The 15,478-nt window shown below is 51.9% G+C and overlaps 1 protein-coding gene across 1 annotated transcript in view; it reads left to right on the forward strand.

Moving 5' to 3' along the window:
- The first annotated feature begins 308 nt into the window (after positions 1 to 308).
- Tunar (TCL1 upstream neural differentiation-associated RNA) overlaps positions 309 to 15,478 on the forward strand; it is a 39,193-nt gene continuing 24,023 nt past the window's right edge. The window contains exons 1-2 of the mRNA XM_063241566.1: positions 309 to 684; positions 962 to 1,270. Coding sequence (XP_063097636.1) covers positions 1,259 to 1,270 — 12 coding nt within the window. The 5' untranslated portion in view covers positions 309 to 684; positions 962 to 1,258. The remainder of the gene's footprint in view (positions 685 to 961; positions 1,271 to 15,478) is intronic.

Genomic DNA, 15,478 nt, shown 5'->3' on the forward strand with positions numbered 1-15,478 from the left:
TGACACACCCACGCACCCCCCAGCCACATTCGCCACGCTCCCGCAGGGACAGGGCTCCTCTCCGCGCGCGCCTATGGACGCCCAGTCTCCAGGGCCTCGTCGCCGCCACCTGCTGCTGCGCCGCGGTGCAGGCGACCGAGCATCGTTATGCCACGTTCCACCCCCCACCTCCCCATCCCCGCCCGGCCCGTGGCGCTTCCCTTCTCCAAACCAGGATGAGGCCGCGTCTAGCCCCGACCCCCTCCCCAGAGCCGCCCGCGAGGCAGAGGGAGGAGTTCCGCGGCGCCCCGCCCGGAGCTCCCGCTCCCCTTCCTTGCCATCCGCCCCTCTCCACCCCTCCCCTCGGCTGCCGCAGCCCAGCTCCTCGCGCGTCAGCGTGGGCTCCCCGGAGCGAGTCGCTAAGTAACAGGGCTGGCTCCGCAGACCCGGGCCGGGGAAACCCGCGCGCGTCGTCAGCAGCTGCGCCGTGGGGCGCAGGGCACGGGACCCTCCCTCATCCGGTTCCGCATACACCAGGCCCGCACGCACCCGCTACCAAGATGCCTTAGCGGTGCAGATCACCACCTCAGGTGCCCCTCCCCTCGGGGACCCAGCGCCGCCCGCCCCTTCCTCCGGCCAGCGGGTGCGCACTGCTCTGCCAGAGGCCAGGTGGGCGATTCGCGTCTGCGGTCGCTGTCGCCGCCGGTAAGCTGCGGCCCGAGGCCCTAGCTTGGAGGTGGTGGTGTATTGAGGCCGCGCGACACAAGGGGCATCTACGGCCACCCCGGCCGCTGGGCCTACCATGTGCTAAAGTTTCTGGGGCTCGGCGCCCCGCTGGGCGCTCGGCGCGGGGCGCCAAGGCGCTGTGGGTGGGGCGGCGGGGCTGCTGGCGCCCGCCCGCCCCCGGCCCCCGCGGGGCGCAGCTCTGCGCGCTCTCATGCTCTCTTTCTCTTCCTCTTTCCCTCTGTGCTGCTTTCCTGAGATTCGCCCGCTGAGCCCCGGCGCGGGGCATGAGGAGCCTCCGGGTGTCGCCTGGAGACGATCTGGCTGCGCGAACGCCTCCCCAGCGGCCGACTGGGACATGAGCAGCAAGCTCGGGGTCCTGTGCCCGGCGGCCAGCCCCAGCGGGCGGCGGCCAGCGGGCCAGCGCTGCCCGGGAGAATGAGGCAGGAGCCGGCGACAGCCTCCTCCTCCTCGGCATCCGCTTGCTCTGGCGCCCCGGGCCCGGGCCGGGCTGTGGCTCTGCTGCGTGCCCCGCGCGCCCCTCGCCCGCCTCCGGATGCTCTTCTCGGTAAGCCAGGCCCTTCGCCTCGGAACAAAGCCCCTTCGCAGGGATCGGAGGGTGCCTTTGAGCCCCCTCCCCGAACCCCACCCAGAGCCTGGAGACATCCGAGGCTTCCCTTTAAATCCCTCTGTTCCTTTTACCCACAAAGTCCACCTGGAGGCTGAACTAACAAGACGCCTTCGCCTTTGGGACTTAGTTCTTTCCTTTGCCTTGGGGACTCGGATGGGGGCTTAACCCGCCCACTGAAAGGAACTGTTTGGTCTGGATAACGATATACGTGTGCAGCCTGGGTTTAGACCCATCATCTGGGGGGCAGCGGCATTTAGGGAATGTCCAGGCTGTGCTGGGCAATGTGCCTCGGTACCACTCCGGGAAGTAGGGGTTTCTCCAGGGTTCAGGTGGGGAAACCGAGGTTCAGAGAGAATGAATGATTTAATCAAGGTCACAGAGCTAGAGAATGGGAGATCGAAATTGGAAGCCGAGGCACCCCGTTTACTTCCCCACCAAGCTGGGTCTTCTGTGAAAACCGCACCTGTCCCATTTCTTCCACTGGCTGCTTCTGTCTCAGGAGTCGCTGTGCATGTGTGAAAATACCTGTTCCAGTCTATTTAGATGGCACGGATTGCTGGTAGAATGTCATGGATTTGTTTGTTCATCCCTCCACCCGTTGCTGCTGACCCCCAGTGTGTACAGTAAGTGCAAAGCCACTTCCCTTACAGTGAGAGGACAGGATGCTTTCCTGGGTGCTCCTTTCCTGCGATTGTTTGCACAGGCCTCTGGAGGGATGGACAGGGCAGGGCTGAGTCCTCCCATGTGCCCCTTTTGCATCAACCCAGAGTGTGCTCAGCCTTCCAGCTGCATCCTAGTCTCCCCCCGTGGTGAGGGCTGGTCGACACTACCTGTGCTGGTTGTGTAAGTCTTGGAGATCATTACTTAACCAGATCTGGGGCTGATCCCAGATGGCTACCCAAGGGGGTTCACCCCAAACTTGGCTCACATTTGCCATCCTTCTGTCTGAGCAGAACTTCAACTTCTCAGCCCAGGAAAAGAGGAAAGGGGGGTTTAATACAGATGGGATCCCGTCTGCTTTTGCAGACTTTAACTGTGGAAATGCATTCAGGTTAATCCTAAAGGAGGAAGCCACATGAAATCATCAGATCCTGGTCTGAAACCTTGTTTAACTGAGTCACAGAGTGCTGGGATCGGTTGTCTACACCACATGCATGGACAATGATGGCATTTGTGAAGGGAAAGATCCTTTGTAATAAGGAGCCTCGGTTTCCCTGTCTGTAATAGGAGCAGGGTTGGGCTGGATAACTTCTCCGATCCCTTCCCACTAAACGACTTCGAGTGTGAGAGCTCATTGGTTGCATGCCTGAGTTAGGGCATGTGAGCCGATCAGATGCAGACATGTGGACTAAAAGCCCTGCACTGAATATGGGTTGTTGATTTCCAAGAAGACAACTTGATCTTGAAGAAGCTGAAAAATTTAGATTCAGCCCAAAGGAGGCAAAGCCAGTGTCATAGTCTATTAGATTATTTATTAGGCTACAGCATGGTGACCATAAAATGTCGCCAGGTGCCAGATTGAGATTATGGGATAGGTTAGGTATTTCAGATGGAGAGATGGGGTTAGCCTGTTAGAACTGATGAAATACAGTGAATCAGCTAGATGCCCAGCAGTATGGAAAACAGCAAGCCAGTAAGTCTCGCCTGCTGTTCTCAAAAAGAGTCCATCACATTTGCAGAGGTAAAACCTTCTCGGTTTATAAACATTTGGTGCAAACAAACAAAGTAGTGGTTTATTCTCCTAACTCTGTTATTTACTAGTTAGATTAGGTGGAGCCTGCCTCAGTGTGGGTACTGAGAGGCTGAGACAGGTGGGCCAAGAGGATGTTTAGATCCTTCCCTTCGGTGGTTAATTACAGCTGAATGCATCAACTTGACCTATGGGCTGTTAATGGGGTTGTCATTGGTCTTTTTAAGATGTGGATTAATGAACCTTTTAACGTGTTACTGAATCTCAAGTGAAATGGGCATATGCCACCTTTTCCCAGAGACAAAGCTCCCAGCAGTTTTAGTGGCTGTTTGAGATTCATAAAACCAGAGCCAAGCTTTGGTTTTTGACAAGCTCATAGGGTCTGCAAAAGAAGATAATGTGTCTTGATCTCCCAGCGTTGTGTATTGTACGCCTCATGATTAAGTAGTGAGGTTTAGAATAAAAATGAATGCAGAGAAGCAGCCTCCATTAAGTTACTTTTGAAAACGATAATGTAATTATGAAATAGTGGTTTTGAGATCATACATCAGGCAGCTAATATATCCAAAGCTACGTTACACAATGAACAGTTACTCCCGTTCTTGATGCTTAGTTTTTAATTCATCCATTTTCTCTTTTTTTTTTTTTCTCCTTTTCTCCACCAGCATGAAAATGGCCAGGCAAGAATAAATTCTTCCTTTTCAGTTTTTTTTATGTTTAGTTTTCTGTAAAGTCTTAAAGCTGGGCTCCTCCATACCGTACCTGCAGTAGCCTCATATTAAAGTACCTTTGAAGTGCCTAGATTTCTTTGGGGACAGGAGGGTAAGTGTGTTTCGGATAACCACAAGGAGGCATTCCCTTGGGTGCTTGTCATTTCTAGCTGAGGAATGCTCTTTGCTCATGGCGATCATGCTTGGTGTTGTGAAGTCTGTCCCAGTGCTATGGTGTACACATGAGAATGTGTCAGAGGTAAAGAAGAAAACAGATCAGGAAACCTGGGGTTTATTCCTGCCTCTCTTGTTACTTAGCTTTATGGCCTTGGACAAATCATTCCCATTCTCTGAGTCCATGCTTACATACATGCAGCGAGTGTATAGGTTTGCCTGCATCCTGTGTACGTACATGCGTATTAGTACCAGGTGATCCGTCACCTCTGAGCTTGAAGAACCCTCAGATTGTGATTGCAGCTGGTTATTAATAGCTTCAGCAGGCTCTGTGCTTTACGGTTACATAACATTTCCAATTAGACATCCGTATAAACAATAAAGATCTGGTCATTATAAAAGATGCATTTTAGTACCCTAAGTGGAAACTGCATTCCCTGAATGTGTGGTGATGGAACTTATCTCTCAGTGGCAGTTACACGAATTCTCTGTCAGGGTTCCTCTGGTGGAGCCTCACCACACATCTGAGCACACTAGAAGAAACTGTAACCCTCTCAGAGATCCGTGTGGCAGGAGGCATTGGAACCGTTATGTAATTGGGTCAATAGGGTAGCCAGGGAATGCCACTTTATCTGTACAGCTTCGTGTCCAGGGGACTTGGAAGTTTCACCTCAGTGTCAGGCTGTTCCTGGAAGGTAAGGAGGGGACGTACGTAATTACTGTTTGCATTTGTTTTGAAAATGGAAAGTACTTTAATTAGAGCCTTGAACTGAAGCTGAAAAATGGTGAAGAGTTGGCGAATTCAGCTGCACAGTGGAATTTTGGCCAGCTTCTGTGTTTGCGCTTTCTTGTAACACCTAGGTAGTGTGTTGCCTGAGGTCGGAAGAAAGCCACTGCCAGTCGTCAAGCATTTTGTCCTTATTGCTCCGCGAAGGAGATGCGTTAACCTCATGTTAGATGAGACAGCAGAGCTGTGTGCTTAGGTGTCTTGTTCAGACCGTCACAGTTACCAAGTGCAGAACCCAGCAGGATTTTAAATGGGTTTAAATCACCCCCTGCTATACCTTGTTTCCACTGTTACTGCAATATTTCTGGTGACCAAACTGTGTTCTTTGTCCCAAAGTTCCACATAATGTCATAGCACTAAAAATAGGATACAGAGGATTTGATACAGAGAACATAACTGGGGGTGACTTTGCTATGGACAGACTTAAGGATTCAATGGACTTTTTCAGGGTGGCAGATATTTTAAAAGTACATGACATCAAATATATCTGTTTCAAAAGAGATTCAGAAATAACTATAACCTTAAAAGGGTTAGTGTTACAGGTTCTTTGGGGAAAGCTAAAATAAATCCTTCAGCTGCCACCTGATCTTGGGGTTCCAAGGAACGTGATCTTAGACTAACACATGGGACGCTTTGGAAGGCGGCTCTCCTGAAAAGGGACACAGATGAAAGTTACATAACAGAACCTTCAAAGGGCTGTTCTCCAGGTTGTCAACTGGTGCATCCTCCCAAAGGACACGCCAGAGAAGGAACTGGGAGGGGCTCGTGGAACATGTTAAAGGTTCACTGGCAGCTCTTTGGAAATTTCCAGGACGTAGGAGGAAGTGAAGGACTTTTTAGATGCCTGACTATAGGTGCTATCAGATACCAAGGTGGCCTTGGAAGTTAACCAGGTAGCAGGGCTGCTTCTGCTACAGAGCTGCCTGGCTATCAGTCACATTCTGGCCAGGGGACACCCAGGTCCTATCTGTAATCTACAGCTGACGTACCATAAAGGGAGGCCACTTGGCTTTGTGTGCTTGTAGTGATGTTAGACCAGGCATTTTCTCCCGTGACTGAAAATAATTCCAGCTCCCATATTGGCCATGCCCATGTCGGGCTGGTGATGTCTTAACAAACAGAACCCTCCTTCTGTCTCCCTTGGGTTACCCCACTGCCCACATGCCCAAAGCCTGAGGTTTCATGATAGGCAGTTCAGGAGAAAAATCAGACAGGATGCGTTAGAAAACTCAGTCGTGATTCATCTGTGATCTCGTACCAACAGCATCCTAGCACAGCTTTTTGATTTGGTAAATGAGGAATACCATTACGTATTCCCAGGGAGACCTAGAGAGTCTACAGCTTCGGTCCTGAGACTTTGCAAGGAAAGGTACCACATAGCTTTTGCTTTGGAACAGATTTCTAATACATGTGGTTATTGAAAAGTGAAAAACACAGAAGTTGCTAGAGAAGCACTCGAGAGGGGGAGATCAGAAGCCGGCCAAGTCCCTGGCTCTGCTCTGTGATTACTGTGAACCAGCTACTTGGGACACAGTGAGTAGAAATGACTTTACATCCATTTCTAGCATCAAGTATCCCAGAGCAGGTTCGGTCAGACCATTTTAAATATTTCCATGTTGTCTTCGTGTGTGACAAGCGTGGGTGATGCGTTCTGTAAGTTCTGTGACTGAAACCCAGCCCCTCGTGGTATAAGAAAGGCGCGTTGGTGTTTGCTAGGTTTAGTGCACTTAGTGGACCAGCCTTGTGGGAGCCTGAATCCCAAGGTCAGGTGCTGTGTTCGCAAGGGTCGATGTATTCCCAGCCGGTTCCCTTTCCTAGCAATCCTGATGAGCTGCCGTGCGCACCTCATTTAGTATCGAGCAGCTAAAGAGCAAATAGGGAATGCCCAAGGCGTTTTTCCATCAGCCCAGGTTTCACAGCCTGTATCTGCTAATAGAATTGGGGGAGTCTGACCAACACCGCTTTGTCCTGTCATGGAGAGTATGTTAAAAGCTCAGAGCGGCTTGGCGTGCCGCTGCCCCCGCCCCGCTCAAGGATCTCTTTAATTCAGAAACTGGATCCTAGTGACAGTCATCATCTTTTCATTGGTCCGAGATTTGAAAATAAAGCCAATGTGCTGAGAGACTGTCATAGGCGAGTTTAAAATGATTCATGTTGCGTATACAGTTCCCTTTAATTTGCTGAGAGGACTTTATTGAATACGCCTAAAAAAAAAAAAAAAAAAAAAAAAGCCCCGCCTTACGATGTTAAAATCTAAAGGTGGAAACTGAAAGCCAGCATCCTGTGTTTTCCATCTGGAGAGGAGTGGAAAAATCCACCTGGCCCCTGAAAGGAGCAGTTGAGAGGGTTCCTCCATCACTTTCCCCAACAGGAGCAACATTGCCTCCGTCTGAAAACTCCCTGTGAATGCAGCTTCTGCACCAGGGCTCTTGGCCTTGGGCCTGCTCAAGGACATCCCCACAGGGTCTCCATGTGTCTGTGTATCTGGGTGGCCCGGTGCTGTCACTTCCCCCAGGGCTGTGCCTGTCATTCTCGTGTGGCTGTGGGGCCCACGTCCCATCATCCCGCCTTCACATGGATGCTAGTTGTCAGCATTTCAGCAAAAACTTCCAAAGAACCCGCTCTGGTTAGGTACTGCTAGGCACTGAGGTTGCTGTGCTAGACACAGACAGCTAGGAGTGTCCTGCTCTGAACTGTCCCTGCAGGCCTGGGGCATCACTCTTGCCCTTATGGAAGGGTCCACTTGAGATTTAGGACTTAGCTGTTGCAGGGCAACCTGAGGGGCAGTTGGGAGGGGAGCCCTGCCTTCTGTCTAGTCCCGCTTAGCTGCCTAGGGACAACCCGCACCCCGCCCCATGGCCTTCTGCTGGTTTCCATAACTATCAGGGTTTCTTTTTTTTCTTTTTTCCGGTACCGGGGATCGAACTCACGACCGCCTGCTTGCAAGGCAGATGCTTATGCTGCTGAGCTAAATCCTCAGCCCCAACTATCAGGGTTTCTAAGCACAGGTTGGGTTCCTCCCTCCAGGGCTTTTGCTCATTGGCTCAGGCACCACCTCTTCAGAAGCTCAAGGCCTGTGCTAAAATGCAGACTCCTGGTCTTTAGTGCTGCCTTGGTACCTCGGAGGGTGGGAGCCCAGAATCTGTGCTTTACACACTCCCAGGCCCTTCTCGGGCTCAGTGAAGGTCAGAAACGGCTGGGTGTCACAAGAAGTGGGTGTAATGCCAGTTCCTCCTCCACAGTGCTCATTACTGGACGCCCTCCCACACTGGGGAGCCCTCCACTCCCATCACCCCGTGGTCCCTGTGCTCGGCTCCTTCCTAATCACTTCCGCTCCCCACCACCCTCTGCAGCTTCTTTCCATCCTGCACCCTGAATGGGCCTTTGAAAGACTCATGTCTTTTTCAGTGCTGCCTGCGTCCTGAGAATAAGAGCCAGGGACCTGAGGTGGACATGCAGGCCTGGCATCATCTGGGCTTTGGTCTCGTGGCCTCTTCTCGTCACCTGAGCCCAACTTCTCCCCTTGCATTGGGTCTGGTGCCAGCCCTGAAACCCACTCAGCTGCCAGGCCTTTGCTTTGAGAGCCTCAGGCCTGAATGTGAGGAGCAGGTGCAGGAGGGCGAGGTCTCTGCTGTTTTTTGTGTCATTGCTTTGAAAATCCATAGAGCTCACTTTGTCTCTTAAATCCACAGAGCAAACCTCAGCTTCCGGTCCACCATCAGGGTAAAAGTGGCCTTCACAGCAGCTCCTTAATTCCTGGCATGATGCTACAGGGTGACTCATCGTTGGGCTGTGGCTCGAGAAACCTCTTTCAGAGGGAGTTTCTAGAAATAGATCAAACCCCTGGACTGTTTCTTCATCTCCCTGTGACCCCAGGGGCCTGCCATGTCCCCTTCCTCTTCCTTTCGGACATACTCACAATCACCTGCTGCATCTCCTGTGTGGGCCCCTGGATGTGAGCCTGGGAGGTTTCTTTTCTTTTTTTTTTTAATCAGTATCAGGATCGAACTCACGACCATGCGCTTGCAAAGCAGGCGCTTATGCCGCTGAGCTAAATCCCCAGCCCCAAGCCTGGGAGGTTTCTAATCTCATCTCATTCTTGCTTTCATGCAAAGGAATAGTGAGGTCTGCACAGGTTCCTGCGACCATTTCTTATCTCCCAAGGAAGGGTCGCCGGGCCTATTTCTCAGCAGACACACTCAGAGACGGTGACTGTCGGTGACCACGTCAAAGGAGCTGAGCTCATGATTGGGAGGACAGCGATGGGGGTTTGGGGATGGGTGTGTGCATAGCATTTGGTTCCCAGGAAGCCAGTCTGTCTAGCAAAGCAGCAGTCTGAAAAGGCCACTAACACTTCAAAGCTGTCAAGACCCCACTCACAGTGGGTGCTTCTCTTAACTCTTAAAGGAGGGGAGCATTTCCTGCTTTGTAATTACCTCATCAACCACGGCTCTATGCAGAGACCATGAGGCAGTGTGGTGAGGGGAAGAAGGTGAAATGTCCCTGTCGTCAAGGGATTAGAAGCTTTCTGTGAAATTCTGTTTGTCTACAGGTAACAGTGATTGGCATGCCCCGGAGGGCAGCGGTGGGCAAGATGGGCTTGGATGGAGGGCCTGGAGTGTCTACCCTGAGCCCGAGAGACAAATTGGGGTTTCTGCCAAGCAGAGATAAAGAGGCAAGGCCTTGCTGGCCACAGGCAAGGCATGAGCAAATGCAGAGGTCTGGTAGGTGATGAGGTAGTAGGGGACAGGGGTGCAGTAGGACTGTAGCATCCACAGAGGCTGCACAGGTGGGTTCAGGCAGGCTGTTGGTCCTGTTGCAAAGGGTGGGGCTTGGAAGCCAGGTTAAGGAGCATCCCGTCGTAAAGGTGATGGGGAGATATGGTGGATGTTGCATAAGCTGTAGCTGGGGACCCTGTTTCACGACCTCATTGTAAGTGCTGCATGATAGAGTAGTGAACATGTGGAAACTGTTCAAGAAGAAATATTGCCCTAGAATGAATATGGTTGTCCGGGGAGTGACCTCCAGGCACTGATTCTCTCAGAGTGCTGTCTCAGTTCAGCTGTGTCTGTGGGGAGATCCTCCAGGTCCTGCTCCCCAGACCCCAGCTCTGCCAGCCTTGCCAGGGCTGGGAGGGAAAGCAAGGTAGGTGCTGGCTCCAGGACTTGCTGCCCAGCCACCATGGATTCTGGCCAACAGGAAATGGAGCGGGCAGTGTCCCAGCCCAATTCACCGAGCCATGATCTCCCTGTACCTCTGCAAGTGCATTTGGCTGCTCGTGGCCTAAAAACAGTGTTCCCAGACCTACATCCACAGCCCAGAGAATCCAGGGCGTGTGGTAGCCGGCCAGCTCCTCGCAGCAGCCACCTTAATGGACAGGAAAGAGTGTCAGTGTAGACAAGTACAGCTGTGCCACCCGACGGCCCTGGGCTTTGAAATCAGCTTGACTTTTGCAGGGCAGGTAGGACAGGAGGAAACATGTCCGAAGGTCTCAGATGATTATGCCACGTCTGTCTGCCTCCTCTACCTCCTTGTTGCTTACTGGAGAAGGAGAAAGCCTGACCAGGAGGCAGTGTGCTAATTCTCAGCCGTTTTCTGGGGAGCGTGCCTTGGCAAAGAGCCTTCTTCAAGACAGGCTGACAGCCAAATCATGCCAAGGGCAAAGCACCCTGGGAAGTTTGCCTTCCGGTGACGCACTGCTGCCCTGAGGGTCTCCCTGCCTGGCTGGGCCACTGCAGCCTCCCGTCCTGTCCTTCCGTCTGGTTTACCAGTCCGCAGACCAAGGCTGGGAGAGGGTGAGCAGCTGGCCCAAGGTCACACAGGAGCACTGTGGCCGAGGGGGCAGCAGTTCCTTCTGGAGTCCATCGTGGTCCTTGAGGCTGGCCAGAGCCCAGCACTGGCATCAGTCCACCTGGAGACGGGCAGTTGGTGCTCCTGCTGTGTCGCAGCCAGCAGGCAGGGAGGACGTGGCTTTCTCCTCATTCTTTTGCCTTTTCTCATGGAAGGGGCAGAACCCAGCTCTGTGGCCCTTTGCCTCTTGGTTTCTGACGCTCTTAGTGCAACAGAGAAAGGGATTCGGTTCTCAGAGCAGGAGCAAGCAGTACTGGGCCCCGGGTATGCCTGGGAAGAGAAGCGTTTTCATTCTCTCTTGGAGCAGGTCTTCTACCCTGGCTCTCAGTGATACCTGGGTGCCTGAAATGTCACTAGTGGAGAGGCTGTTTTTCAACAGTGGCTGTGTACCTGCTACCTGAAAGCTATCCTCAGAGGCAAAGTGAGGTGCCTCAGACTGATCTGGATTCAAGGTCAAGCTCATCGTTTCAGTCACTGTTTGGCTCTTGAACAGTTTGCCTTTAGCCTTTCCACATCCTATTTTGTCTTCAGAAAAGAGGGCATAAAAATAGCGATGAATGATAATCATAGCTTTTGTGTCCTGGCCTAACGCGATGGAGGACCTACTGAAAAGTGCTTTCTGTGGATGTCCCTGCACTGTACAACAGCCGCATATTGTCACTTCTTTGGTCATTGTTCTGTTTTACCGATGAAGAAACTAAGGCATAGAGGGCATCATTGTTGCACACATAAACACTCTAACTCGAGGCCTCCAGGCTAGCAATCACTTTTCACTCAGGTAGGTGTTTTCTGGGGGCTCATGTGAGCTGGCAGACAGGCATGGCTGGGGTTGGAGTCCTGCGTAAGATTTCCTCACTCAAAGCTCTGCCATCAGGAGATGTGGCACACAGCTGGGTGGGAGCTGGACCACCTCTGTCACCTCTGTGACTTTCCACATGGTCACCCAGTGTGGAGGCAGGTGGATGGCCACCGCCACCTTTCACACACATGGCTGCAGTGTATCGGTGCTGAGGCCTGGGAATCTGGCTGAGTTGCCTTCGGGGCAACCCTGCCTGCTGGCAGGGTCACAGCTGGTATATTGTTAGACGTGCTTCATGCAGGACAAACCCATTTTGCAGTAGATTATATTTTCTGATGAAAGAACTGTTGTGGATTTTTTTGTTTTTAGAAACAGGGTTTCACTAAGTTGCCCTAGGCTGGGCTCAAACCAGCAGTCTTCGTGCCTCAACTTCTCAGAGTGCTGGCATGACAGACTAGTGCCACCAGGCTCAACTTGAGACATGTTTCAAGCATGGATGTGGCCATGCGTGCAGCACCAGGGGTCCCTTGGGCTCTGTGAGCCCTGCTGGCTTTTCTTAATCCTGAAGCAGGAAGCAAAGTTGGGCCAGTGGGGGGGATCCTTCACCTTCGCCTCCAATTCCTTCCCTGCAGTCATGTTCTGGGGACTGAGGTACTATCCTCCCATCAAAAATAAATAATAATTAAATAAATAAGAAAGAAAAGAAAATCATTCCTTGTGGCCTGTGAGTGGATGCAAAGATGAATATAGTAATGATATGAAAACATTTTATTTTGCACCAAAGTTTATTTTTTTTCTTTTGATTTGAGTAGAAATTGAAACATTTTCCAAGGCTCTGGGAACCATGCCTGATGCATCTAATTAAGAGAAGCAGGCCTACATCCCCTCCCTATACCCCTCTCTCTCCTCCCATGGCCTCTCCTGCAACCTCGTGCTCTCCTCCTGTCTCCGTGTTGCAAGGCCTGGGGTCCCCCCTCTTCCATGCATTCCCAGTAAACCCTATGCCTTGTGACTCCACGCCTCCTCTGTCCCATCCTTCACTGAGGATGGCGCCTCCTGTGAGAGAGGACACCTCCCCTGTAAGACCACAGGGCTGTCACCCCGCCTGGCTCTCCTGGCTTATGCAGAGCTCTGGAAAGTCCTCTGCCATTTTCCTGAAACCATAGAATGTGGGGCTGGTGTGGAGGCACAGCTTCTCTTGGGGCTTCTGCTCGAGGCCCCCCATCATCTAAGGCATGGGGAGCACCAAGAGCCAGGTGCCGCCAACCTGCTTGTAACGGTCTGCCACCCATGTAGGAACCACCGGTCCATCCAGCAGCTGCTCTGTGTCAGTCCTGATATTAGGTTGTTCCCAGGGGGCCACCTGATCTTTGTCCTCATGGGACTTGGAGGGTCAACATAATAAGAAAAGGAAGATAGAAATTAACAAACTGTCAGGATTTGTGTCTGGATGTCATGTGTGAGAGGCGAGGCTTGTGGGAGGTGACTGGGTTATGGGGGGTCTACAGTTGGTTTGGCGTTGGGAGGCTGAGACCTCACCGGAAGAGGCGGGGCCTGGGGGTGTGGCCTGGCAGGTGCCTCTCCCTGTGTCTCCTCCCTTCCCTTGCTGCTTCCTGACCACCTTGAGGGAATCAGCTTTTACTCTGCAGTGCCCTGCTGCCCTTCTAGTTCTTCTTTTGGAGCCTGCTGACCCTGGACTGACGCATGAACCACAATATACCTCTCCTGCTTTAGTTTGTGGGTGTCTGAGCGTGGAAAGTGACTAAGACGCAAAGAAATGGTTATAAACAACAGGATGTTTTTTCTATAAAGAATTGGTATTTCATGGAAACCAGAGCCTGAAGGACTGTCGGCTGCACAGGGGAAAAATAGAGCCCAGAACAGCATCTCAGGGAGGCCGGAAGTTATCCTTTGTCACCACCTGACATCTGCTTCTGTCTGTCTCAGCTTGGCTTTCTCTTCGTGCTTCTCTGAACACACAGGCAAATAATGGGCACCTCCAAACAGCAGCCTTAACTTTGGTCTGCCAGACCTCACAGTTTACCCTGTCCCTGGGGGTTCTGATTCCCACGAGGGCCTCGGGGAGGCCCATAGTGTGAGACCCTATGGTCTATGCTGGGCGGGTAGGTCCTGCAATGGTTAGAGCTGCTTCTTGGGGCCACCATCTGAAGGGGATCCCCGGGAAGCTGCAGAATGGTGCAGAGCAGTGGCACCTTCATGTCCCCATGGCCTCAGGACCGACTCATGGGTCAGGCCGACTGCTGCTCGCCTGTTGTATAGAGGTTGTTTGTTTAGTTGAGAAATTGGTGACAACTTGCCAAGTTTTCCTCTCTCCTCTCTTATTACTATCATGGGATAAATTATTCATTCATTTACTTATTTGGCAGTACTTAGCAGCCTGTGTTATGTACATGCTGGAACTTGCCATGATGAAGGAATCATGCACTGTAAACATGTACTATGAGCAAAATTTTAAAAATTAAAAATGTCCACCATAAGAGCAAAATAAATAAAAGGTTTTACCTCACTCACCATAAAGAATAAAATAAAGTGAGAAAGACCTTAATATTCAAATTTGTGTAAAGTAATTAAGTCAAGAAAATCAAAATTCACCACCCTTGGGTTCCCTCATTCTGCCATGCCTGAGTCTTTGCTTCTGGTCCTGAACTTGGTCTCATAGTGAACACCCACAGCATTTGGAGCCCTGGAGGTCACTTCGTGATGATGATAGGACACTAGCCCCAGCCAGAAGAGGCGACCTGTGTCCAGAGCCAGCTGAGGCTGGGCACAGGGAAGGGACATGTCCAGTCTGCGATGTAGAAAGCAAGCCCTTTGACAGTGTGGAGGTTGGACTTACATTTGCAAATTAGAAATGTGTGCTAGCACAAATGCTTTTAAATGGACCAAACATTTGGCCAAGTGTTCTCAGACACAACTCAGATTGACTGATTCTGAAGACAGCTCCCAGCAGAAACCCAGCCAGGGTCCCGCCTCCTGCGGGGCCATCTGCAGGGCTCTAGTGCAGCTGTCCATCACCTGCCACTGAGCCCTAAGATGCCGGCAGGGGTGGCCAGGAGTGGGACCTGGGCTTTGAGTGATTTCTTTCTTGGAGAAAACCACTGTTTTTTTGAATCATTTCTGTTCTTTCTCTGGGAGAATCTTGTGATTTACATAATCTGTTTTGTTTGTAAAGCTTTTTCGTGGGCTGTGTCAAAGTTAGCAGCACAAGGCTAGGTGGGCAGGGTACAGTGGCCTGAAATGACAAGGAAAGGACAGGGCTTAGGCTGCATGTGGAGATGGTCCAGAGTCAACTTAGAGACGGGCAGGAATGTGACCCTGAGCTTTCTGCTACCAAGTTAACCCCTGACAAGGTCCTATGGAGTCCACTCCCCTCTTAGGCACCGGCTGCACCAGCAGGTGGAAAGCTTTCTGCCCCAGGTGCTGGCATTTGTCATATGTCCTTGCCGTGTTGAGTTTCTTAGAGCTGCACACACCAGGTGGCTTAAGACAGCACGAATCTAGTCCTTCCGTCTGTGGCAGTGAAACCAAGGTGTTGGCAGGGCTGCTGACTTGCAGGCTGCAGGGCAGGAAAGTCTTTGGCCTCTGCCTAGCTTGCGGTGGTGACCCACACTCCTTGGTGTCCACTGGCTTGCAGCCACACCACTCCAGTCCCTGCCTGTGTCTTCCTGCAGTGTTGTCCCGTGTGTCTGTCCAGCTCTTCCTCTCCTTTCCCAAATACATACACGAGTCATTGGCTTTAGAGCCCTTCTCAATCTGCTGTGACCTCATTTTAACTGAATGACATCTGCAAAGATGCTGCTTCCAAATAGGTCATAGGTGTCAGCAACTGGGACTTGAACATCTTTTTGGGGGACACAGTGCAAACTCTTCACAGACGGATTGCCTGGACCACACCTGCAGCCAGTTCTGGGTTGGTGCTACCCGGCCCATGGGGACCTCACTGTGTCCTCCTAAGTGGACTGAACACGCCCATGTGGGGGCCCTGTGTCTTGTCCCTCTGCCAAGATGGGCACGCAGTCCACTCCTTCCAGCTTGGAGCCAAGGGGACAGGTTGTGCTGCTTGGGCATCTGTTTGGGAGGCTGCCAGTGCCTGGGCACAGTGAGTGGGTGGCAG

Source organism: Cavia porcellus, unplaced genomic scaffold (genome assembly GCF_034190915.1).
Source record: "Cavia porcellus strain 051 isolate PalLab524CR breed Dunkin Hartley unplaced genomic scaffold, mCavPor4.1 scaffold_31, whole genome shotgun sequence".
Lineage (NCBI taxonomy): Eukaryota > Metazoa > Chordata > Mammalia > Rodentia > Caviidae > Cavia > Cavia porcellus.